Raw genomic sequence first — 24,113 nt, 5'->3', positions numbered from 1 at the left:
AAAAAAAAAAAAAAAAACTAGCAGGAAATTTAGACCTAAAGAAACTTCCAGGTGCCTCAGAGATCTCCTCAATTCCCCTAGAAATTAATTTAATGCTTTTGCAAATGAACACCACACCTTTTTATTTCAGAGATTACATGAAGGGTGTGTCTGGAACTGGCCTCCTCACATTATCCCAAACCTTCCTTACCCCTCAGCTCTCCTCCCCTAAACCTTCATCCCAACCACATACTCCTTACACTTCCCTTCCCTGCATCTCTAAGGACACCAGACAATCAAGGTCTCCTCTCTCTCCAGTCCCCTGCACCCACCTCCCATGTCACCTCCCCACAGAGGCCTCCAAGGATAAGAAGCAGCCCCCTCCTGCCTCCCCTCCCACAACAGCCACACAGACAAATCCACACTCTACACACACACCTGTGCCCTCAGAACTGCTTGGTCAGGATAGAGAGGATTCCAAATGCTCACAAATGGCGCTGTCTCTCTCTCTGTCTCTCTGTCTCTCTCTCTCTCTCTCTCTGTCTCTCTCTCTCTCTCTCACACACACACACACACACACACACACACACACTCACATTCCCATTTCACAGGGACCCAGGCCCCGTCCCCGCCGCGCTCACCTCGCCGCTGCACTGTGAAGCTCTCACCAACCCCGTAGTTGTGTCTGCAGTAGTTGTCCACCTGGCCCCGCTTCTGCTCCAGGTAGTCCTTCTGGCTGTTCCAGTACACGGCGTCAGGCCGCCCCAGCTCCGTCACCGCCCGGTACTCCCCCACGTCGCTGTCGAAGCGCACGAGCTCCTCCTGGTTATAGAAGTGTCTCTCCAGGAACCGCACCCGCTCCGTCCCATTGAAGAAATGACACTCAGACTTACCCTGCTCCAAGAAACGTGCTGTGGGGACACGAAGGATCCGGTCACACGGGCGACCTCCTGAGAAGACACTGACAGCGACGCCGCCATCCGGGGCTCCTGGGCGGGTGCGGGCACTGGGAACCTTAACCCGCCCCACCCGCACCGCCCAACCCCAGCAGCCCAGGGGCTGGTCCTCCGTCTTCCTGAGACGAACGGGGGCCTGGGGGCCCAGGCGGGAAAACCCCTTTTGATCCCCAGGTTTTGGGGACCCCTCCCTGCCTCCAGTCAACCTTAACCTCATCCTCACTTCTACTCGCTCTTCAAACAGTCCAATCCAGTTTCCTCCCTGTGTACTCGATTGACTGCAAATATCAACTCCACCAAACCCAGCGCTTGCTTCTCTGTCAGGTTCTCACCCCTCCTCCTCTTAGTGGTACCCACCACAATTGGCCTCTCCCTTCTCCTTGAAAAAAAATCTGTTTTCCTTGACTTACACTCATTATGTTCTCTCGTTTTTTCTCCAACATCTCTGGGCTCTTTCTTAGCCCCCTTTGCTGGCCTGTGCCCTCTTCTTTTTTCTCTGCACAATCCATCTCCCTATGTATCCTCTTCCACTCCCTGAAATTTAACACACTACACGTATTGATGCCGCCAACATAAATATCTGAAACCCTAGCCTCACCATGAGTCTCTTAAATGCCACTGACCTTCTGATTTTTCTACATGAATGTCAATAAATCATCTGAAATTTAAACAAAACTTTTATTTCCAACCACCCTCTTCAAGTCATTTCCTCGCATAGTTTTTCCTGTATCAATAAAAAACACCACCACCCACTTGTTTGTCAAAACAAAATCCTTAGGAATAAGCTTGATTGTTCCACCCCCTTTACAGTAATTCATTAACAAACTAAGCAAAAATAGATGCCAAGTCTGTCCACTTTATCCTTTTCACTGTCTTTATCACTAATGCACTCCATGAAGCCACAAGCTTGTTTTCCCAGGGGAATTCCCTGCTGTGCTCCTAAATAGTCTTCCTGACCACTCGTGAACCCCAGCAATCCAATCGCCACAGACTAGGTAGGATTAATTTTAATAATTGAATATAAGCAGGGCACAGTGGTTCACGCCTGTAATTCCAGGACTTTGGGAGGCTGAGGTCGGTGGATCATCTGAGGTCAGGAGATCGAGACCACCCTGGCTAACACGGTGAAATCCCATCCCTACTAAAAATACAAAAAATTAGCCATGTGTAGTGGCATGCGCCTGTGGTCCCAGCTACTTGGAGACTGAGGCAGAAGAATTGCTTGAACCCAGGAGGTGGAGGTTGCAGTGAGCCGAGATTGTGCCACTGCAATCTAGCCTGGGCAACAGAGCGAGACTCCATCACAAACAAACAAACAAAAGTTAATATAAATTGACTCTCTCTGTAACCATACAGTAACTTATCATATCTATTTAAATAAAATTCAGTCCGGGCGTGGTGGCTCATGCCTGTAATCCCAGCACTTTGGGAGGCCAAGGCAGACAGATTATCTGAGGTCAGGAGTTCAAGATCAACCTGGTCAACATGGTGATACCCCATCTCTACTAAAATTACAAAAAGTTAGCCAGTATGGTGGTGGGTGCCTGTAATCTCAGCTACTTGGGAAGCTGAGGCAGGAGAATCACTTGAATCCGGGAAGCAGAGGTTACAGTGAGCCGAGATTACGCCACTGCACTCCAGCCTGGACAACACGAATGAAGCCTCGTCTCAAAAAAATACAATTAAATTAAATTTAAAAATAAATACAAATAAAATAAAATTCAAATTTTTTACCATGGACATCAGAGCCTATAATGACGAGGCTCCTGACTTCCTCTCTGTGTCTTACTTCATCTTCTGCCTCTCCATTTCCTTGCTTTCTATACATCGGCCCCTCTAGCCTTCTTTCTCTCCCTCCACATAATTTCCCACACCAGGGTTTTCCCCTGATTTGGTCTCCCTGGAACTTTCATCCGTTAGATCTTGACAACTGTCTACTTATTTTGTTGTCTCAGCTGAATGTCACTTTCTCAGGTACTGCTCCCTAAACATACGAACTAAAGTAGGTGAATCCATTTCTCCCTTTTCACGAACCTGATGTCTTTTCTTCAGTGCACGATGTCTCTCTAACATTTTCTTCTTTGTTAAATGCTTATTGGGTTAGTGTCTGTCTCTTCTACACTTGTGTAACTTCCATGAGAGTAGAGACCCTCTCTATCTTAATCAAACAGAATGATTTGAACCTAGAATGGAGCCCAGGCCACAGCAGCTGCTGAGAAAAAGAAGCGTGGTTTACATGAATAAACCAGGGTATGGGAACTGATCACTGCGGGGATCCTGGAAAGCAAGAGGGGGCTTAAGCTCCAGCACTCTTTCATTTTGATGTCACACTAGACCCCTTCTCCTGGTGAGAAATACAGACAAACTTCTTCTTTCTCCTCCTTCTAGTTGGAAGAAGAATTCAGAGATAAAGAAACAGTGATTTAAGAAAAAGGAAATCTTTTTATTAAGAGTCATCTCTTTTTGCCTGGGCACAGTGGCTTACATCTTTAATCCTGGCACATTGGGAGGACATAACCCAGGGTTGTCTAGGAGAGACACTTTGAATTCCCTTGTTTTCCCACAAAATTTTCAGTGAAAACCTGCTTTTGTCTGACATAAGTCAACATAATAAAGGGAAGTGTTGTATGGGGAATTTATTTTAGCATCCTTATTTCTAAATCCTCTAAAGACCCTGAGGACATGTGATGCAAAGGTTTTATTGGTGTAGATTTGAAAAAGAAACGACCTGCATGGAGTCCCCTTACACAGTCTCATGGAGACGGCAAGTAGCCAAGCTCCTTTTGTGGTGGAAATAATTTGGGATCCAATGATAAAGATGGGCAATCTCTGAAAAAGTCACAATCTTTTAAGTGACATGGCCTGGGCACAATGTTAACAAAACACCCTATTTTCCCCACCCCATAGTAGCTCAGCACCCACAATGTGCACTTACGTCGGGTGTCCCCAGCCAAAGCCAGTGGGGAGCTCAGCACCATCAGTGTCACTGTCAGAGCTGCCATGCAGGAGCCTCCAGGGAGCCTCAGACACACCATGCTGGAGAACAGGACAGGACCAGGTGCCAGGGTAGCAGGCAAGTCTCACTCAGGGAGAACTATGACTCCCCTCCACTCACATTCCAAATTATAGGGAGGAAGTTACTGATTTCCTTGCTCCTGGATTGGGTAATCTCGTGTTGGAGAACCAATCAGCATCTGAGTTCAATAGCATCATTAGTCACTGGTCAGAGATTCAGTATGAAGGTCCTCTTCTGAAACAATTTTCTTCTTTAAAGGATTGTTTTAATTTAGTACTTGAAAGGTTTGATCCAGTTGCATGTAAAACACTTTAATTGGGTCCCTATTGTGAGCCAGCTCTGTGCTGGTCAGTGATGTGTTCACAAGTTTTAGCCTTGTAAGAGCATTCATTTCCCACTTGACAAGAGAATTGTTTGCAGAAGGGAGTGTGTGAGTGTGTTTAGGAGTAAAGGAGATGGAGGGAACGTGGTTGCCAACGTGCAGACCTTTAATCTGGTCCTTATTGCACCATATCTTAATGTTGTAGATTTGGGAAAATTACTTCATGTCTCACAGTTGAAATGAAGGCACCGTGATCTTTCAGGTCTTTCAATACTGGAAAATACTGTGATTCTCTGGACACCTCAAGAAGCAGCAGCCCCAGGTATCTGATGATATGACAGAATGACAACTGTCGACTAGAGAGTGCAATCTGCACCTCTTTACAGGTAGGGATGTCTCTAATAAGTTAAAGGAAATTGAAAGTTTTTAATAATTTAATCTGAGTAAAAGTTTTTTTCAAATGTGTCTCCTGATGCTGCCCTCAAGTTTAGTGGCACCTCCAAACCACACACAGGCAAGGGGTTTGCAGGGTCACCTATGTGCAATGGAGGGTCTGAAGGTGCCTTTGTATAGCACTTATCCTAACAATGTGATAAGGTCAACTGTGCAATCAAAGTATTCAGGGGTCTGAGAGATCGATCAAAGACTCAACGTCAGCTGTTGACAGAACAACTCTGTTTTAAAATGATTAATATTTTATGTGAAGAGTGTTCAATTCCTCATTCCTGGTTCCCATTATGATCTCCTCATTTGACCGAGGCTATGGCCCTTTGCTATTAGGCTTCTCTTGTTTTATCATAAGGGAAGATATAAGAAGACTTTGCTAACTAATATGTTACAGAATGTTCAGAAAAGAGAACCCTAGGGAAAAACTATGAATTACATCAGTTGATGTAATCATATAATTTTACATGTATAATTCTACATTTAGATAATTATTATTCTTTATATTATTATTATTATTTTTTCTTTGAGACAGAGTCTTGCTCTGTCGCCCAGGCGGGAGTGCAGTGGCGTGATCTTGGCTCACTGCAAGCTCCGCCTCCCGGGTTCATACCATTCTCCTGCCTCAGCCTTCCGAGTAGCTGGGACCACAGGCGTCTGCCACAATGCCCTGCTAATATTTTTCTGTATTTTTAGTAGAGACGGGGTTTCACCGTGTTAGCCAGGATGGTCTCGATCTTCTGACCTCGTGATTCGTCTGCCCCGGCCTCCCAAAGTGCTGGGATTACAGGCTTGAGCCACCCCTGAGTTCTAGGAGAAGATCTTGCAGAGACATCACCTTTGCCCCAGATGCCAGCCTGGGCCCAGCGAATGGAGCTGCCCATCTCAGGCTGCAAGAAGGTGTGACAGGGGCTACCTGCAGGCACCACAGATTGAGTGGGAGACCCACCCTACCACAGCAGGGTCCAGTCCTCTCTGCACTCCACGCCCTCAAGGCTGAGAAGGCCTCCGTGTCCCTGGTCTCTGGGGTGTTTGCTGCTCCCACTGCCTGGCCTCTCCCCTGGTCTCTCCCAGCTCCTGCTCTGATCTCAGATTGGAGGTGGGCCCAGCCCTGGTGCTGTCACAGCCTGGTCAGGTGTGTGCGCACTCAGGGCAGCATTGACATACCAGTCTCCTGCCACCTCAGCCATGGGGAAGCTGAGGGAAGATGGGCTGAGGAAACTGGTGTGGCCTACAGGTGCCCCTTGGCATGAGCAGCCTGGTCACCATGGATAGTGGTAGGAGGCAAACAGCCTTCTGGGCAGAAAGAGGCAGGTCCCTGGTGAGGCCCTGCTCACCAGGTTGGGCTGCCAGTCCTGCTGACAGCAGTGGGAACTTGTGCCTTTTCTGGCTGCCCCATGGCCACCCATGATGTGCACTTCCCTCTGAGGCCTGTAAAAGCCCTGGGCTCAGGCAGGCTGGAGCAGAGGACGGAGAGAGCCGACAGAGAGGACAGGGAGATGAGCGATGACCTGCTGCAGAGAGGAGTTGCCCTCCTGAGAGGAGCTACCCTCTCTGCGGAGAGCTGAACAGGTGTCGGGACAACCTGGCTGTGGAGAGGAGCCGCCCACTGCAGGTCTCTGAGTTGTTCTATGGCTTAATAAAGCTCCTCTTTGTCCTGCTGAACCTCCACTTGTCTGCGTTCCTCATTCTTCCTGGACTCAGGACAAGAACTGGGGATCTGCCACCGAATGGTGAGGCTAAAAAAGCTGTAACACAAACATGGCGGAAACATGCCCCTTGCTCGCCATGTCGTGGGCAAAGAGAAGGAAAGAAGAGTTGTGGCTCTTCAGGGAGCCCAAACCTGGAGCTCACTGAGCCAGGGCTGTGACTCACTTTTTGGGGCCTGTGGTTCCTGGGGTCTCCAAGCTTCCAGGTGCCACGTTGTTCCCAGTGCCAGCTGTGGAAGCTGCTTGTGGTGTGCCTGGTCCAGCTGCAGCCTCACAGGGAGCTGACACCCATGGCAGCACCTAGAGCTGCCTGCCCTGCGCAGCTAACGTGCCCGGCTTTGCACAGTGGCCGGACCTCACACTCAGTTGCTCACACATCCCTCGTCACCTGACTCACCCTTGGTAGGTGTGGGATCCAGGCCGGTAATGTGGGCTGAGCACTGCATGCCAAGCAAAGTGGGTGGAATGAGCCCAGCTGGCCGGAGTAAAACTCGGACAAAGGCATTACCAGTCACAGGATTCTGGCAAGAAAAGCAACACCCCAATGATCCCATAACAGTTATATGGTTAGCCTGGCTCTGTTTCCCCACCCAAATCTCATCTTGAATTGTAATACCCATAATCTCCACATGTCCAGTGTGGGACCTGCTGGGAAGTGATTAGATCATGGGGACCGTTTCCCCCATGCTGTTCTTGTGATAGTGAGTGAGTTCTCACGAGATCTGATGGTTTTTATAAGTGTTTGACAGTTCCTCCTATGGGTACAGTCTCTCTCGCCTGCTGCCATATAAGATGGTCCTCTTCCTCTTCTGCTATGATTGTAAGTTTCCTGAGGCCTTCCCATCCATATAGAACTGTGAGTCAATCAAACCTTTTTCCTGCCGGGCACAGTGGCTCTTGCCTGTAATCCCAGCACTTTGGGAGACCTAGGCAGGTGGATCGAGATCCTCATGGCTAACATGGTGAAACCCCATCTCCACTAAAAATACAAAAATTAGCTAGGGCTGGGTGCAGTGGCTCACGCATATAGTCCCAGCACTTTGGGAGGCCAAGGCAGGCAGATCACCTGAAGTTGGGAGTTTGAGACCAGCCTGACCAGCATGGAGAGAAAATACAAAAATCAGCCGGGCATGGTGGCGCATACCTGTAATCCCAGCTACTCCGGAGGCTGAGGTGGGAGAATTGCTTGAACCAGGGAGGTGTACGTTGTGGTGAGCCGAGATTGCACCATTGCACTCCAGGCTGGGCAACAAGAGCGAAACTTAGTCTAAAAAAAAAAAAAAAGCCAGCCAGGCATTGTGGCATGCGCCTGTAGTCCCAGTTACTCGGGAGGCTGAGGCAGGAGACTCGCTTGAACTCAGGAGGCGGAGGTTGCAGTGAGTCGAGATCACACCACTGCACTCTAGCCTGGTGACAGAGTGAGATTCCGTCTCCAAAAAAAAAAAAAAAAGAAAAGAAAATGCTTTTTTGTTTTGTTTTATTTTGTTTTTGAGATGGAGTCTTGCTCTGTTGCCAGGCTGGAATGCGGTGGCATGCTCTCGGTACACTGCAATCTCTGCCTCTCGGGTTCAAGTGGTTCTCCTGCCTCAGTCTCCTCGGTATCTGGGACTACAGGTGCACACCACCATGCCCAGCTATTTCTTTCTTTTTTTTTTTTTTAGTAGAGATGGGGTTTCACCTTGTTGGCCAGGATGGTCTCGATCTCTTGACCTCGTGATCTGCCCGTCTCGGCCTCCCAAAGTGCTGGGATTACAGACATGAGCCACCGCACCTGGCCCCTTTTTCTTTATAAATTACCCAGTCTCAAGTATTTTCTTACGGCAATGTAAGAATGCACTATTACAGGTGGTAAAGAAAAGTAATTGTTTATCAACAACACACTGAAATAGGGTTAATGGGGGCATTTTCAAAACTTGTTACCATGATTTTATTATCTCCATGAAATGCTTCTGGAATATACAGCATAGAATTCTTTCTTTACTGTGGAATTTTCTGAACATTCTATGGGGACATTTTTTATGTACTTATTGCTTCAAGTTTCTTCAAATAATGATTTTTCTGAATATACTATACTATTTTGATGGCTCCTGGATGAATTTTCTGGTGTTTGAACTGGTTAATTGCAGTGAGGGGAGCTGCAGGATTTGTGTGATCCCTTCATCCTGAATAGTCTGAATGTCAAATGTATCATATAAGGTCTGTTATCGTTAGAGTAGGCAGATAGTCAGAAACAAGCAGGCAAGGGAGCTCCTGGGTAAAGGAGTCTTGGAGTCACTGCCCACTAATCATCAGCACTGTGCACTAATAGCAAAAAGGACAATGGCCACACTGGCTACATCTGGCCTTGTGGTTGGTCCCTCCGCTCCTGGAGGGAACTTACCAGGCCCTAGCCAGAAACAGCCATAGCAGGGACTTTCTCCACTGAAGAAATTATGCACTCCTCCAATAACTAGATATAGTTATTGGAGAGATAACCTAGAATAGCCTTTTGCTCACTATGGTAGTAAAAAACACACCTCTGGGTGGAGATTTTTAATACTGAGACATGCAACATGTGTAGTAGCAAGTACAACCACAGAGCATGAGCACCCAAAGAGTCCTCCTCAAACATGTTTGCAAGTGACACCCCCTCAGGCCCCTTCATGAATAATCATGTGAGATTCTCACAAAAAGAGTCCTGGCCGGGTGCGGTGGCTCACGCCTGTAATCCCAGCACTTTGGGAGGCTGAGGCGGGTGGATCGATCACCAGGTCAGGAGATCAAGACCATCCTGGCTAACACGGTGAAACCCTGTCTCTACTGAAAAATACAAAAATTTAGCCAGGCGTGGTGGTGGGCACCTGTAGTTTCAGCTACTCGAGAGGCTGAGGCAGGAGAATGACGTGAATCTGGGAGGCGGAGCTTGCAGTGAGCCGAGATTGTGCCACTGCACTCCAACCTGGGTGACAGAGCGAGACTCCGTCTCAAAAAAAAAAAAAAAAAAAAAAAGAGTCCTTCAGCACTGACTGCTGCTGGCTCCTCTTTTAGAGCAGCCCACACTGTCTCCTCTTTCAGAGGGTACTGTCTCTTTAAATAAACACTGCTACTACTGTGTTTCCAGCTGGAACATCCCAGAACTGTTTTCCACTCCTCTCTAGGAATGCACTTTATCTTGCTTCAATAAACTCTGCTACTCAGCCCTTGCTGTGCAACTCTTTGCCGAATTCTTTCTTCCAAGTTAGACAGGAATGGAAGATTCGTGCACTTCTTAAGTAACAGAATTAATCAGAAATATCCAGGCTCATTGGGTTGGTCTCTTTCTGAGCGTGTGCAGGCAATTCTGTTACTGCGGTCTCGTCCTCAGCAGGAGCACCCTAAAGCCGGATTTGTTTGTTGGGAGATCTCTACTGGGCAATGGGTTCAGAATCAGTTTTTGGTTCTTGAGTCTGCAAGTCAATGACATGTCTGTATCTTCAGTAGAGTGAATCTGAAACCCTCGGGTTTGGCCTCTGAAAATGGGTGAGACAGATGGAAAGGAGGAGATAGGAGTAGACTGTGGAGCAGAATGAGAAGAAGACCCAAAATATTAGAAGATTTACATATCAGCATTGCTCATTCCAAACTTAAAGAGGAATGAGAGTAGATACTGCAGATTGACATTGCGTGTTCCTTTAGAAAAAGCAATGGATACCTGTTTTATTAGCAGGAGAACAGTCTGACTTATTACTGAAACCATCATACATTTGGACATGTGTATTTGGGTGGAAAAACTGAGTAATGGGGGCAGTGGCAAGATATGGCATTAAGATGAGAAGAAAACATTAGAAAAATAATGAGCTATTTTTCATTTGTCTGTAAAAGTATGATGATACTTATTTCTAAAATGGTTACTAGAACCTACCACAAACCATAAAGGTGAATTATCCATGATAGTGTGATAGACTGCAAATAAATGTTGAGTTAGATTTGGATTTCATCTGGGCTGTATCATATACTAGGTATGTTTTCATTTGTATCTTAGCCTCAGATTCCTCATAAAAATACTGCCGTCAATTTTTACTGCATTGAATTGTTATCAGAATTAAAGGAAAAATATAAGCAAAGTAATTAGGTACCATGTTTGGTGATAATAAAATATTGCAAAAAGTAAACTTTCCATTGTTTTCCTCAAAATTTCTACAGCTGGATTTTATAAAATAAAACAAGCACACACCAAGGTGGCATGACCTTGTAAGACTTACTAACAAATAACAAGTTTCTTTACCCATGGTTTAGAGAATCCAAGCAGAATTTTGAGAATATTACAGATAGAATAGGCATACATATTTTGTAACATATCTATAATTTTAATATAAAATACGTAGATGAGCAATACAGAATGCAGTCAAATACAGACAAATATGGAATGCAAAAGCAAAAATAAATACATATCATTCCATGTAAGAAGACCATTTTTAAAAGTAGTTTTAAGTGTACAGAAAAATTGCAGAGAAATATCAGAGAGTTCCCACATCCCTTCTTCCCTAAAACAACCCTCTGCTCAATTTCTCCTATTACTAACATCCTGCATCAGTGTGGTACACTTGTTACCACTGATGAAGCAATACTGATACTTATTGTTAATTGAGGTCCATAGTTGAATTAGGGTTAATTCATATTACACAGTTCTATGGGTTTTGATAAATACATAACGTCATATATCCACCATTAAAGTAGAACTGACCCAAGAGTCCCATAGACAGTTTTTCTTTTAAATCTGCATTTAAATGGATACTTCTGGTCTTAAATTTGAAACTTATATTTGTTTTATCTAAGTTTCTTTCCAAAAAAGATCCCCCAGGCCTCTCAAAAAGTATCAAAGAACGGGAACTCACCAGATCATCTCATCCAGACAATGAGACTCCAGGTTCCCCATTCATCATGATTGTTCCCTTACCCCTCCCTAGTTGCTGTTTTCCCATACATAGTTACATTTCTTCCCTGCTATATAAACCCCTAATTTTAGTCAGTCACAGAGATGGATTTGATACTGGTCTCCCATCTTCTCAGATTCAGCCCTAATTAAATATTAAAGCCTTCTTCGTTGGCAATACTCATTGTCATCTCAGTGATTGGCTTTCTGTGTGGTGAGCAGCAAGATCCAGATGAAGGCCCTTGTGTGCAAGACCTAGACTATACCCATGGTGTTTCAGTAACAAAAGTATCTGCGAAGTTGTTTTGCTGACCTAAAATTGTCCCAGGCTCCACCTACTCATACATTCCTCTTCCTTCTGAACCCCTGGAAACCACTATTTACTGTCTCTGTATTTTTGCCTTTTCCAGAATGTTATATAGTTGTAATCATATGGGACATAGTTCTTTTTAGACTGGCTTCTTTCACTTAACAATGTGCATACAGATTTTCTCCATGTCTGTTCATAGCTTGATAGCTTATTTCTCTTTAATTTTAAATAATAACCCATGATATGGATATACCACAATTTGTTTATCCACTCACTTACTGGAGGACATCTTGGTTGCTTTGAATTTTGGGCAATTATGAATAAAGCTGCTATAAACATTTGTGTGCACTTGTTTGTGTGGACAGAATTTTCCACACATTTGGGTATTACTTAGGATTGCAATTGTTGAATTTTATGGTGGAGTATGTTTAGCTTTGTAATAAACAGCCGGAGTGTCTGTCAGGTGTGGTGGCTCATGCCTGTAATCCTAACACTTTAGGATGCCAAGTTGGGCAGACCACGAGGTCAAGAGATCGAGACAATCCAGGCCAACATGGTGAAACCCCATCTCTACTAAAAATATAAAAATTAGCTGGGGGTGGTGGTGTGCACCTGTAATCTCAACTACTTGGGAAATTGAGGCAGGAGAATCGCTTGAATGGGGGAGGTGGATGGTGCAGTGAGCTGAGATCAGGGCACTGCACTCCAGCCTGGCAGCAGTGCAAGACTCCATCTCAAAAGGAGCTAGACAAATCCACGGTGTTTCAGTAACAAAAGCATCATACAAAGTAATTTCCCTAACTGTGCCTGAGGCTCAACCTATTCACCCATCTCTCTTCCTCTTGAACCCCTGGATTACTTCCTCTCTGTATTTTTGCCTTTTCCACAGTGTCATGTAGTTGTGATTTTACAGTACAGAGCTTTTTCAGGCTGGCTTTTTCCACTTAGCAATATGTTTATAAGTTTCCTCCATGTGTTTTCATGCTTGATAGCTTATTTCTCTTTACTGTTGAACAATACCCCATGGTATGGATATATCACAATTTCTTTATCCACTCACCTATTGAGGACATCTTGGGGGCTCTGAGTTTTTGGCAATTATGAATAAAACTGCTATAAACATCCATGTACAGATATTTGTGTGGACATAAGTTTTCCACTCATTTGCTCAGAGATGCCATTGCTGGACTGTATGGTAAGAGTATGATAGCTGTGTAACAAACAGCCAGAGAGTCTTTCAAAGTGACTGTACTGTGTTGCATTCCCACCAGCAATGACTCAGAGTCCTAATTTTTCTAAATCCTTGCCAGCATTTGGTCCTGTGAGAGTTTTGGATTTCAGCCAGAAAATAAAAAATGCTTTTTAAAAACATTTTACTTTGAAATCATCATAGAGTCACAGGAAATTGCAAAGACAGAACAGAGAACATATGTGTACCCTTTCACTTAGATTTTCTGAATGTTTGTATTTTAAGTAGCTCTAGTGAGAGGTGAAGCTGGTTGGGCTTCTGGGTCAGGTGGAGTCCTCGGTAGAAGTTGTTAGTTGAGCTCATTTGGGGTTCCATTTGTAAGACCATCTGTAGCTTCATGGTCTCGATTCTAGAGGAAACAAATTTGACAAGGAGGTTAAAAATACAGGGCCTGAAGGCAAGTAATAGCAAGATGGCTGCCACGGGACCTAGAAAGGGGAGAAGCCATGTTGCCCAACTCCAGAGGTTGGTATAAGAGTTTGAAAGGCGTTGTCTGATTTTAGAAGCCTTTTCCTGTGGGAGGGCTTAAGGCTGGAGCTTGAGTTTGTTCCTTCCGATGCCCAGACTTCAGGGTTGATTCCCTCCTCATTCAGGGGACAACACATGGATAAATTTTTCCCCATATTCATGCAGATAATAGCTGCAGCTTTGGTTAATATGTCCCTCCCTAATAAGGATATGGGATTTTCAGGCATAACAAGAAAGTCATGTGAAAAGAGCAAAGTCTCCCAATTACAACTGAGGAAGTGGGAGAAATACCTGGTTACAGTCTGTCCCGGGATTCTTCGGATAGTAACGGACCTTGAGGATAGCTGTCCAGGACAGGAGATAAACACTGAGAAAGCTGCGCCAGTGTCCAGGAGGAAGTCAATTTCCTGGCCCTCAATGGCTATACATACCCAGGGCTCAGTGAGAGTGATGACACGAGCTGGTGCTTGCCCCAGGCACCTTCAGCCCTGTTGTTGGATCATCTGGTTAGGGGCTTCTGACTCAGAGAACCTTTGCCCTCTGGGGCAGTGCACCTTCCAGTGATTGCCTCGGCATAGTGGACATGGGTGAGTAGGCAGCTTGTTTCTCATCGGACAGTCTTTTTTAAAGTGTCCTTGTAAACCACACTGATAACAAGCCCTACCAGGTGATTGGCCTGCTTCATTTTCTGTCCTCTCTGAACCACCAAGGTCTATTTGTCTGAGGGCCAGGAATAGATTTATTTAGGCCTGCTAGTTTGAGGAGGGATCCTAAAATTCCAGATAGTCCCCTCCTCGATGGGGCTTTGGGCAAAAATTATGTCTTTCTGATTGGTGAACCCGGGTGCCTAAAGAAGGGAATAGAGTCCTGAAGTTTATACTAGAAATCATTCTTATAGGAGAAACTAGAAAAGCACCAGAGACAAGGAGTGGTTTTTAGAAGCAGGACTAGCCTCGGAGAAGAGAGTTGAGAGGAAATTTGTCTGACAGGCATTAGGACCCAGGAGGCAAGGGTCAGGATAGATAGGATACATGGGCAAGTCTCGCTTGGGCAACATTACTTTGAGAGTACCGCTCACAGCTGCAGGGTCAACCAACTTGTTGTTGGGACAGCGGAGCTGAATGGCTTTCCTCTTCGTCCACCCTGGGCTCAGCCCGGAAGTACAGGAAAAGTGGAAGCTGGTTCCAGGCAAACCAATGCTCCCAACCTGGAAGAATCAGTTTGTTAAAGAGTCCTTTCCCAGAAAGCCTGACAGGTGTGTTTAATCTAGCAGCTACACTAGTTGCTTTTAACTGGCTGACAGGTGCCCGGTATTTAGCCCCCGAATTCCAAGGAAAAATAGGACAGAACGGCAAGCGAAATGGGTTTGAAGGTATGATGGTACTCACCACTTGGTGATAGTTGATCCCATCTGGGTCACCAAATGTGTCCCTTCATGGTTGTCAAAATGTTTCTGGAATTGGTTCCTTCTGGTGGGTTCTTGGTCTTGCTGACTTCAAGAATGAAGCTGTGGACCCTCGTGGTGAGTATTACAGTTCCTAACGATGGTGTGTCCAGAGTTTGTTCCTTCCAGATGTTTAGTTGTGTCCAGGGTTTCTTCCTTCTGGTGGGTTCGTGGTCTCACTGACTTCAGGAGTGAAGCCGCACACCTTCGCAGTGAGTGTTACCGTTCTTAAAGGTGGTGCATCCGGAGATGTTTATTCCTCCCAGTGAGTTCGTGATCTCACTGACTTCAAGAATGAAGCCACAGACCCTTGCGGTGGCTGTTACAGCTCACAAAGGTAGTGTGGACCCAAAGAGTGAACAGCAGCAAGATTCATTGTGAAGACCAAAAGAACAAAGCCTCCACAGCATGGAAGAGGACCTGAGCGGGTTGCTGCTGCTGGCTCAGGTGGCCAGCTTTTATTCCCTTCTTTAAGCACCCAGACGCACCAATCAGCACTCTGTATAAACACACCAATCAGCGCTCTGTGTCTAGCTAAATGTTTGTAAATACACCGATCAGCACTCTGTAAAAATGGACCAATCGGCACTCTATAAAATGGACCAACTGGTGCTCTGTAAAATGGACCAATCAGCAGGATGTGGGTGGGGCCAAATAAGGGAATAAAATCTAGCCACCAAGTCACCAGCAGCAACCCGCTGGGGTCCCCTTCCATGCTGTGGAAGCTTTGTGCTTTCACTCTTCACAATAAATCTTGCTGCTGCTCACTCTTTGGGTCCGCACTACCTTTATGAGCTGTAACACTCACCGTGAGGGTCTGTAGCTTCATTCCTAAAGTCAGCCAGACCACAAACCCACTGGGAAGAACAAACAACTCTGGACACGCCACCTTTGAGAGCTGTAACACTCACTACAAAGGTCTGCGGCTTCACTCCTGAAGTCAGCAAAACCACAAACCCACCAGAAGGAAGAAACTCTAGACATATCTGAGCATCAGGAAGGAACAAACTCTGGACACACCATCTTTAAGAACTGTAACATTCACTGCGGCAGTCCGTGGCTTTATTTTTGAAGTCAGTGAAACCAAGAACCCACTGGAAGGAATCCATTCCAGACACAATAGCACAGTAGCAAAACCAGGAAACTGACTTTGGTAAAATATGTGTCCATAGTTCTATGCCTATGTCTTATCATATTTGCAGATTTGTGTAACCACTACACAACCCAATGGAGAGCTATTCCATCCCACAGACCTCTCCCGCCATGCTGCCCTTTAGGGTCACGCCCTACTCCTTACACATTATCACCCTGCCAACTGACAACCACTAATCTCTTCTCCACCAATCTCTAGAATAGTGTCATTTTGAAAATGTTACATAAATAGAATCACAAAGTATGTGATTTTTGTGACTGGCATTTTCCCTTCAGCATAATGTCCTTGAGATCTATCCAAGCTGTTGCATGTATCAAAAGTTTGCTCTTTTTTATTGCTAAGGAATACTTCATTAGATGGAACCACTGCAGTTTAACTATTTGCCTTTTGAGGGACATTTTGGCTATTTCTAGTTTTGGCGCTATTACAAAGAAAGCTGTTGTGAACATTTGTGTAAGATTGTTGTGTGAACATGTGTTTTTATTTATCTGATATAAATGTCCCAGAATGTAATTCCTGGCTCATATGGCAAATGTATGTCTAGTTCTTCTTCAAGACACCACCGAACTATTTTCTAGAAAGACTGTGCTATTTTGCATTCTCACCATCAATGTACGTGAAATCCAGTTTTTCTGCATTCTCACTAGCATTTACCATTGTTGTTTTTAACAAAAATTTAGCTGTATTAAGAGGTGCACGGGCCGGGGGTGGTGGCTCATGCTTTAATCCCAGCACTTTGGGAGGCCGAGGCAGGCAGATCACAAGGTCAGAACATGGAGACCATCCTGGCTAACACAGTGAAATCCCGCCTCTATTAAAAATACAAAAAATCAACTGGGCGTGGTGGTGGGTGCCTGTAGTCCGAGCTACTCCAGAGGCTGAGGCAGGAGAATGGCGTGAACCCAGGAGGCAGAGCTTGCAGAGGCGGAGCTTGCAGTGGGCTGAGATCGCGTCACTGCACTCCAGCCTGGGCGACAGAGCAAGACTCTGTCTCAAAAAAAAAAAGAAAAAAAAAATGTGTGTAGCACTATTACATCAAGTTCTTAATTTGCATTTCCCTGATGGCTAGTGATTTGCATGTCATTCATTGTATTTGCCATGTATATATATCTTCTGTGATAAAATGTGTCTTCATATCTTTTGCCCATTTTGTCATGAAATTTCATAGTCTGCACTCTATATATTTTATAGTAGAACTTTTATAGTTGACTATATATTCTAGATAATATATTTTGGTAATATATGTGGTTTTAAATATTTTCTCCATATCTCTAGCTTACTTTTCATTTTTAGCAGGGTACCTCACAGAACAACAGTTTTAAATTTTGGTAAAGCCCCATCTATTGATTTTGTTTGTTTGTTTTGTGTTCGTGTTTTTTGTTTTCATTTTGTTTTTGAGACAAAGTCTTGCTCTGTTGCCCAGGCTGGAATGCAGTGGCGCGATGTCGGCTCACTGCAAGCTCCGCCTCCCGGGTTCATACCTTTCTCCTGCCTCAGCCTCCAGAGTAGCTGGGACTACAGGCGCCTGCAACTACGCCTGGCTAATTTTTTGCACAGCCTGTGTTTTTGTTTTTTACACAGAGTGCTTTTGGTGTCATGTCTACGAACTCAGAACTCAGACACCAGGCCCTAGCTCCTGACGATTTTCCCATGTTTTTTCTAAACCTTTAACATGTAGACATGATTTAATTGGGGGTAAATGTTCTCATAAGATGTGAGAATTTGTTAAGTTTCTTTCTTGCATCTTTTTCGTTTTGCTTCCTTTTTTATTTTGTTTGGTTTTGTTTTTGTCTATGGATTTCCACTTTCTTCTCCTGGACTGTATTTTGAAAAGATATAGACTATATTACCTCCATTGAATTATTATGATTCTGTATCAAAATGAGTTGCCATAGGTGTTTCCCTATGTTGGTCAGGTTGGTCTGGAAATCCCAACCTCAGGTGATCTGCCTGCCTTGGCCTCCCAAAATGCTGGGATTACAGATGTGAGCCCCAGAGTTCTGCCCTCATATTCTTTTTTTTTCCTTCTTGTTTTAGGTTATTTTGGACTACTTTTTTAGATTCTTGAGGTAGGAACTGAGATTATTGGTTTCTGACCTTTTTTTTCAGCGTGTACATTTTATACTATAAATAGTTTTTCAAAGCACTGCTTTAGCGATATACCAAAGATTTTGATATGTTATATTTTCATTTTCACTTAGTTGAATATATTTTTTTATTTTCCTTAAGACATCTTTTTTGATCCACAGGTAATTTAAAAGTATGTTGTTTAGTTTCCGTCTGTTTGGAGTTGTACTGATTTTCTTCACGTTATTGATTTCTGGTTCAACTCCATTGCTTCCAGATAACACAGTCTGTATGATTTCAATTCTTTCACATTTGTTGAGGTTCTTTTGTGGTCCAGGGTATGATCTACATTGGTAAATATTCCATGGACAGTAAAAAATGTGTATTCTTCTGTTTGGTGTGGTGGTCTGTAAATGTCTATTAGATCTTATTGGTGGATAGTTTTGTTGGGTTTCATTATTTCTGGCTGAGTATCTGTACAGCTGTTTTATTAGTATTTCAGAGATGGTTTGTGAAGTCTCAAAGTTTAACTTTGTATTTGTCTATTTCTCCTTCAAGTTCTGACCATTTTTGCTCAACTTATTTGTAACTCAGTTTTTTGATGCATACACATCTCGAATTGCTATAACTTTGGTCTGAATTAACACTTTTATCTTTATTTAGTGTTTCTGTTTGTCTCTTAGAATATTCATTGCTCTGGGTATTTTATGTTATCTGATATTACAGTCATTTCTGCTTTCTTTGACAGATGTTTGTATGGTTTATTTTTTTCCATTCTTCTATTTCAACCTTCCACTCTTGTAATATTTGCAGTAAGTTTCTAATAGTGAGAGGTGAAGCCAGCTGGACTTCTGGGTCGGGTGGGGACTTGAAGAACTTTTCTGTGGCTAGCTATAGGTTTGTAAAATGTACCAATCAGCACTCTGTAAAAACACACCAATCAGCGCTCTGTGGCTAGCTAGAGGTTTATAAAATGGACCAATCAGCACTCTGTAAAATGGACCAATCAGCAGGACATGGGCGGTACAAATAAGGGAATAAAAGCTGGCAACCCCCCAGCCAGCAACAGAAACCTCCTGGGGTGCCTTCTCACACTGTAGAAGCATTGTTCTTTTGCTCTTCACAGTAAATCTCGCTGCTGCTCACTCTTTGGGTCTGTGCCAACTTTATGAGCTGTAACACTCACCATGAAGGTCCGTGGCTTCATTCTTGAAGTCAGTGAGACCACAAACTCCATTGTTGAAGTCAGTGAGACCACGGACCCACCAGAAGGAACAAACTTTGGACACAATAGGTAGTATATCTATGATTCATTATTTTTCACTCTGACATTTGCGTTTTCAGACAATTTAAATGTAATGCAATTATTAATGTGTGAGTTCTCATGACTGTCTTTTGCTTTTTGTTTTCTTTTTTGTTTCCTTTGGTTTTAGCTTCTCTGTTTGCTTTTCCTGTTTTTTGATGTGTTCCTTAAGCAATTTTTAGAATTCCCTTTTTTAATCAATCATTTTTTGGTGTATCTCATTGGACAGTTTTTGTGATTTATCTACTAACGTAACTTATCATAGTCTACTGGTGCTGACATTTTGTCAATTTGACCAAAGTGTAGAAACTTTACCTCATTTATATCCCTTTCTATTCCTACATTTATAATATACATTTTTTATTTTCTCTACTTGCATCAAAAACCACGTCTGACCATGTTGTAATTTTTGCTGCAACCATCAAATTAATTTCCAAAACTGAGGAAGAGAAGTCTGTTGTTTCAACCCATGTTTTTAATCATTCTATTGTTTATTTTTTTCCTGATCAGCCAGGATTTCTTCCATTATCATTTATATTCCAGTTCAAGCACTTCCTTTAGCTCTTGTTTTAGGATAAGTCTGCGAGCATCAAATTCTCTTGATTTTCCTTCCTCTAAGAATGCCATGGTCGGGCATGGTGGCTCACGCCTGTAATCCCAGCACGTTGAGAGGCCAAGGCAGGTGGATACCCTGAGCTCAGCAGTTTGAGACCAGCCTCGGCTACATGAGCAAACCCTGTCTCGCCTGAAAATACAAAAATTAGCCAGGCATAGTGGTTCGTGTCTGTAATCCCAGCTACTCAGGAGGCTGAGGTGTGAGGATCACAAGAGCCTGGGAGGCAGAGGCTGCAGTGAGCTGTGGTCACGCCACTGCCCTCAAGCCTGGATGAAAGAGCAAGACTCCATCTAAACAACAAAACAAAACAAAAACAAAGAATGTCATGATAGAACCTTCATTTTATAATAATATTTTTCTGGTTATACATTCTAGGTTAACATTACTTTCAGCCATTACAATAATGTGTGCCACTACTGACTGGCATGCATGATTTCTAATGAGCAATCCACTGTTATTTAATTTATTTTCTCCTATGCATGAGGTGTCATTTCTCTCTTGTTGCTTTCAAGAGTTTTTTGGGGGAAGCTGAGGCAGGAGAATGGCGTGAGCCCAGGAGGTGGAGCTTGCAGTGAGCCAAGATGGCGCCACTGCACTCCAGCCTCGGCGACAGAGCGAGACTCTGTCTCAAAATAATAATAATAGTGATAATAATAAAAAGGGTTTTTTTGATCTAAATTTCTTTGGTTTTATCTTCGTTTGGGTTTGCACAGATTCTTGAGTTTTTGCATTTAAGTCTTTGTCCAAATTTGGAAAATAGTCAATCTTCCTTCAAATACTTTTTGGGCATCACCAATTTGTCATCTCTTTCTAAGATTCCAGTGACACAAATTTCATATCTTTTGTTACAGTCTTACAGATTTATCAGCATGAAATAATAATAATATAAACAACTTTACAAAATAAATTTGCATGTAATGAATAAATTACTCAAAATGTACAATGTACTGAAGCTGACAAATAGCATAAATTATGAAGAGTTCCACATCTCGGAGAGAAGGTAAACCCATTCCGTAAAGCTTTCCCAAGACAAAACCGCAGGTTCATCCAGTTTCAGTAACTATTTTAAACTATTTAAGGAGCAAACAACACTAACTTTATGCAAACTTCAAGCATATTTGTAAAAAGGAAAAATACTTGCAGTTATGTTTAATGAGATCTGTGTAAACTTTCCTTTAAGACCTGAAAAGAACTCTACAATAAGTAGGAATTTATGGAACAATAACTCTTATGAGCCAAGTTCTTAAGAAAATATTAGCCAAGTGAACTCAGTGATATAAAAGATGGCTACTACCTCATGACCAAGTGGAGTTCATTCCAGAAATTCAAGGTTGTTGGAACATTTAAGACTCAATTAGTGTGATTCACTACATTAGCTGAAGGAAGGAGAAAAGACATGCAACCACCTTGATAGAGTCTTAAAATATTATTTAACAGAATTCGGCACTTGGTCTTAATTTTCAAACAATCTGGCTGTGTGCGATGGCTCATGCCTGTAATCCCAGCACTTTGGGCAGCTGAGTTGGGTGGATCACCTGAGGTCGGGAGTTCGAGACTAGCCTGACCAAAAGGAGAAACCCTGTCTCTACTAAATATACAAAATTAGCTGGGCATGGTGGCGCGTGCCTGTCATCCTAGGTACTCGGGTGGCTGAGGCAGGAGAATCGCTTGAACCTGGGAGACAGACGTTGCAGTGAGCTGAGATCGTACCACTGAACTCTAGCCTGGGCAACAAGAGCAAAGTTGCGTCTCAATAAATAAATAAATAAAAACAAAAATCTATTTGCAAACTTGTATTTAAAAGGTATTTCTTCAATCTAAGAAATGATTGCTAACCTATTGCACACATTAGTCCCAGCAGTGAAATATATGTAAAACTGTCTCTTTCATATCTGGAGTAGTAGTCAGACAATGAAAATGGCAAGAAAATTATATGAAAGAGATAATAACTGCATCCAGGTAAAATTGTCGTTATTTACTCTTGATCTAATCAGGTACTTAGAAAATAAAAATAACCGACAAATTCATAGTTTTAATAAGTAAATTTAAATAATGTTGCTGGATACAAAGTCACTATACGTTAAACCAATTATGTTACTGATATAGTTTGGATGTTTGTCCCTTCCAAATCTCATGTTGAAATGTAACCTCCAATGTTGTATCCTTTTATAATACAAGCATTTAAAACAATATTTTTTTCTAAGGACTGCCTTGGTTGTATAACAAAAATTTTAAATATTCATTTTAGTACTATTTTATTTAAATTTATCTTCTAATTTTCCTTCTGATTTTATTTGACAAGCCATAGATTATTTAGAAATGTATTATTTTACTTCCAAAAATTTGGGCAATGTTCTTCATCTTATTTGTAATTTGATAAGACTGTGTTCAGATAATATACTCTGTATGATTTTATTCTTGTGAAAGTAATTGAGACTACTTTTATTGTCACGGTATTTGTTCTATTTCATGGATAATCTTTGTGCAATGTAAATAAATAAACATTCTGTAGTTCTCAGATGTCAGTATATATGTCAATTATAAATGCCAGCTCAGTCAAGGTGGTTGAAAGCATTGTTCCTATCTTGATTTCCTTCCTGATCTTTGTTTGCACGAAGCTACAGAGAGGTTTGTTGTCTTCTATCTAACTCCCTAGTCCCCACACCACCAGCATGAAGTCAGAAAACGTTCTGGAAGGAGACTCAGCTGGCAGGGTAAAGTAGATATGTATTATTCAGGGGGCCTCTATAGATTGTAATGCAGTACACAAGTCCATGGGGCTGTTTACAACTCAGCTGCTTTGTCCTCAGTCCCTCACAATCTCCCTTTCTCAGCCAGGCTTAATATTTCCCCCCATTAAGATTCCATAGAGGGGTCAAAGAATAAGAGTGGACATTTGTCCCTGCTCACCTAAGTGGAATTTGTTCATGTCCAGAATTTGGAATTTTTATACTTTTTGATCTATGGCTCAATAAAATTTTAAAAATAAGATTATTTTCCAGTTTATCCATTTAGTCTATATATTTTTTGTTCTTATAGTAACAGTGACAATTCTTGTAATTTTCTACTTCCTAATTGGCATTATATGTTTTATGATTTTTTTCCAATTCATGTTGATAGTCCTACATAATTTACTTAAAGCCCTGTATATTATTCCTTTCTATGTCTACACCACAATTTACCTTTCTTCTAAATATTGAGAATGTTTCTTTTCTCTCCTGTTACATTTTTTATATGTCATCATGGACGTACAAGGAAAAATGTACCAAGAGTGTAAAAACCTAGAGTGGAAATACTGTATTATCCAAATGACTCAGGGTTACACCAATCTATGCTCACAGTGCCCCACACAACACCAAACGTCATCCTGCAGTGTGCTGTCACTCCACATGCTGCATAGTTTTTAGGATGTACAAAATTTTTATAATCAAGACAAATGAATCAGTTTTTCTTTTAGAATTTCAAAATGTTTTTGTTATTGCAAACCATGGCTCAAAACGACCAATTTTATATTTCTCTGGGCTCAGGTAGGATTGTTTCCTTAAGACAGATGTTCAGAATGGGATTTTTGTTGTTTTCATCAAGCATGTAACAATTGCATTTTGAGTTTTAATAGCACACTGCCATCCACTCACAATCCTAATAATATAGGAGAATCTATTCCCATAGAGTCTTCTAAATCCTTGATTTTAAAACAAGCTATTATATTTTCCAGTTTTTGGGGGGAGAAATTGCTGTTTGAATTTGGATTTTTCTGTTCGTTGGTGAGATTGAGCAAATATTTGACTATTGGAATATTCTCTTCTATAGTCAGTCTATATCTTTTGCCCAATTTTCCGTGGCATTTCCATTAATTAATTTATTGATTAGTTAGCAATTGTTCATAAGGAAATTAACCCATTGTCTGTCTTATGTGATCAAATTTTTTTCTGAGCATCATATACTTCTTTTAATTTTGTTATTTTCTTCATGCAAAGAAGTCAATAATTTTCTTCAAATATTTTTTCATTTGTGTCTTCTGGATTTTGTCTTGTTTACAAAGTCTTATTTTTTAAAAAAGAATTATTTTAACAGGATTCCTAAGGCTTCATTTACATACTATGAGATTCATTCATTCTATATGTAAAATGTAATGATTTTAGTAAATCAGTACATTCGTGCAATTTTCACAATCCAGTTTTTTTTT

The 24,113-nt window shown here is 42.5% G+C and overlaps 1 protein-coding gene across 1 annotated transcript in view; it reads right to left on the bottom strand.

The window, feature by feature from the left end:
* LOC105536147 (HLA class II histocompatibility antigen, DRB1-4 beta chain-like) overlaps nucleotides 1–4,071 on the bottom strand; it is a 15,269-nt gene extending 11,198 nt beyond the window's left edge. Inside the window, exons 1-2 of the mRNA XM_011975422.1 lie at nucleotides 3,871–4,071; nucleotides 621–929 (exon numbers count right to left, since the gene is read on the bottom strand). Of these exons, the coding sequence (XP_011830812.1) occupies nucleotides 621–929; nucleotides 3,871–3,970 (409 nt within the window). The 5' untranslated portion in view covers nucleotides 3,971–4,071. The remainder of the gene's footprint in view (nucleotides 1–620; nucleotides 930–3,870) is intronic.
* Nucleotides 4,072–24,113: the final 20,042 nt, after the last annotated feature.

Source organism: Mandrillus leucophaeus, unplaced genomic scaffold, assembly GCF_000951045.1.
Source record: "Mandrillus leucophaeus isolate KB7577 unplaced genomic scaffold, Mleu.le_1.0 Scaffold1554, whole genome shotgun sequence".
In the NCBI taxonomy this organism is placed as follows: Eukaryota; Metazoa; Chordata; class Mammalia; order Primates; family Cercopithecidae; genus Mandrillus; species Mandrillus leucophaeus.
The sequence above is the reverse complement of the archived record's forward strand: the minus strand, read 5'-3'. Positions and strand labels throughout refer to the sequence as shown.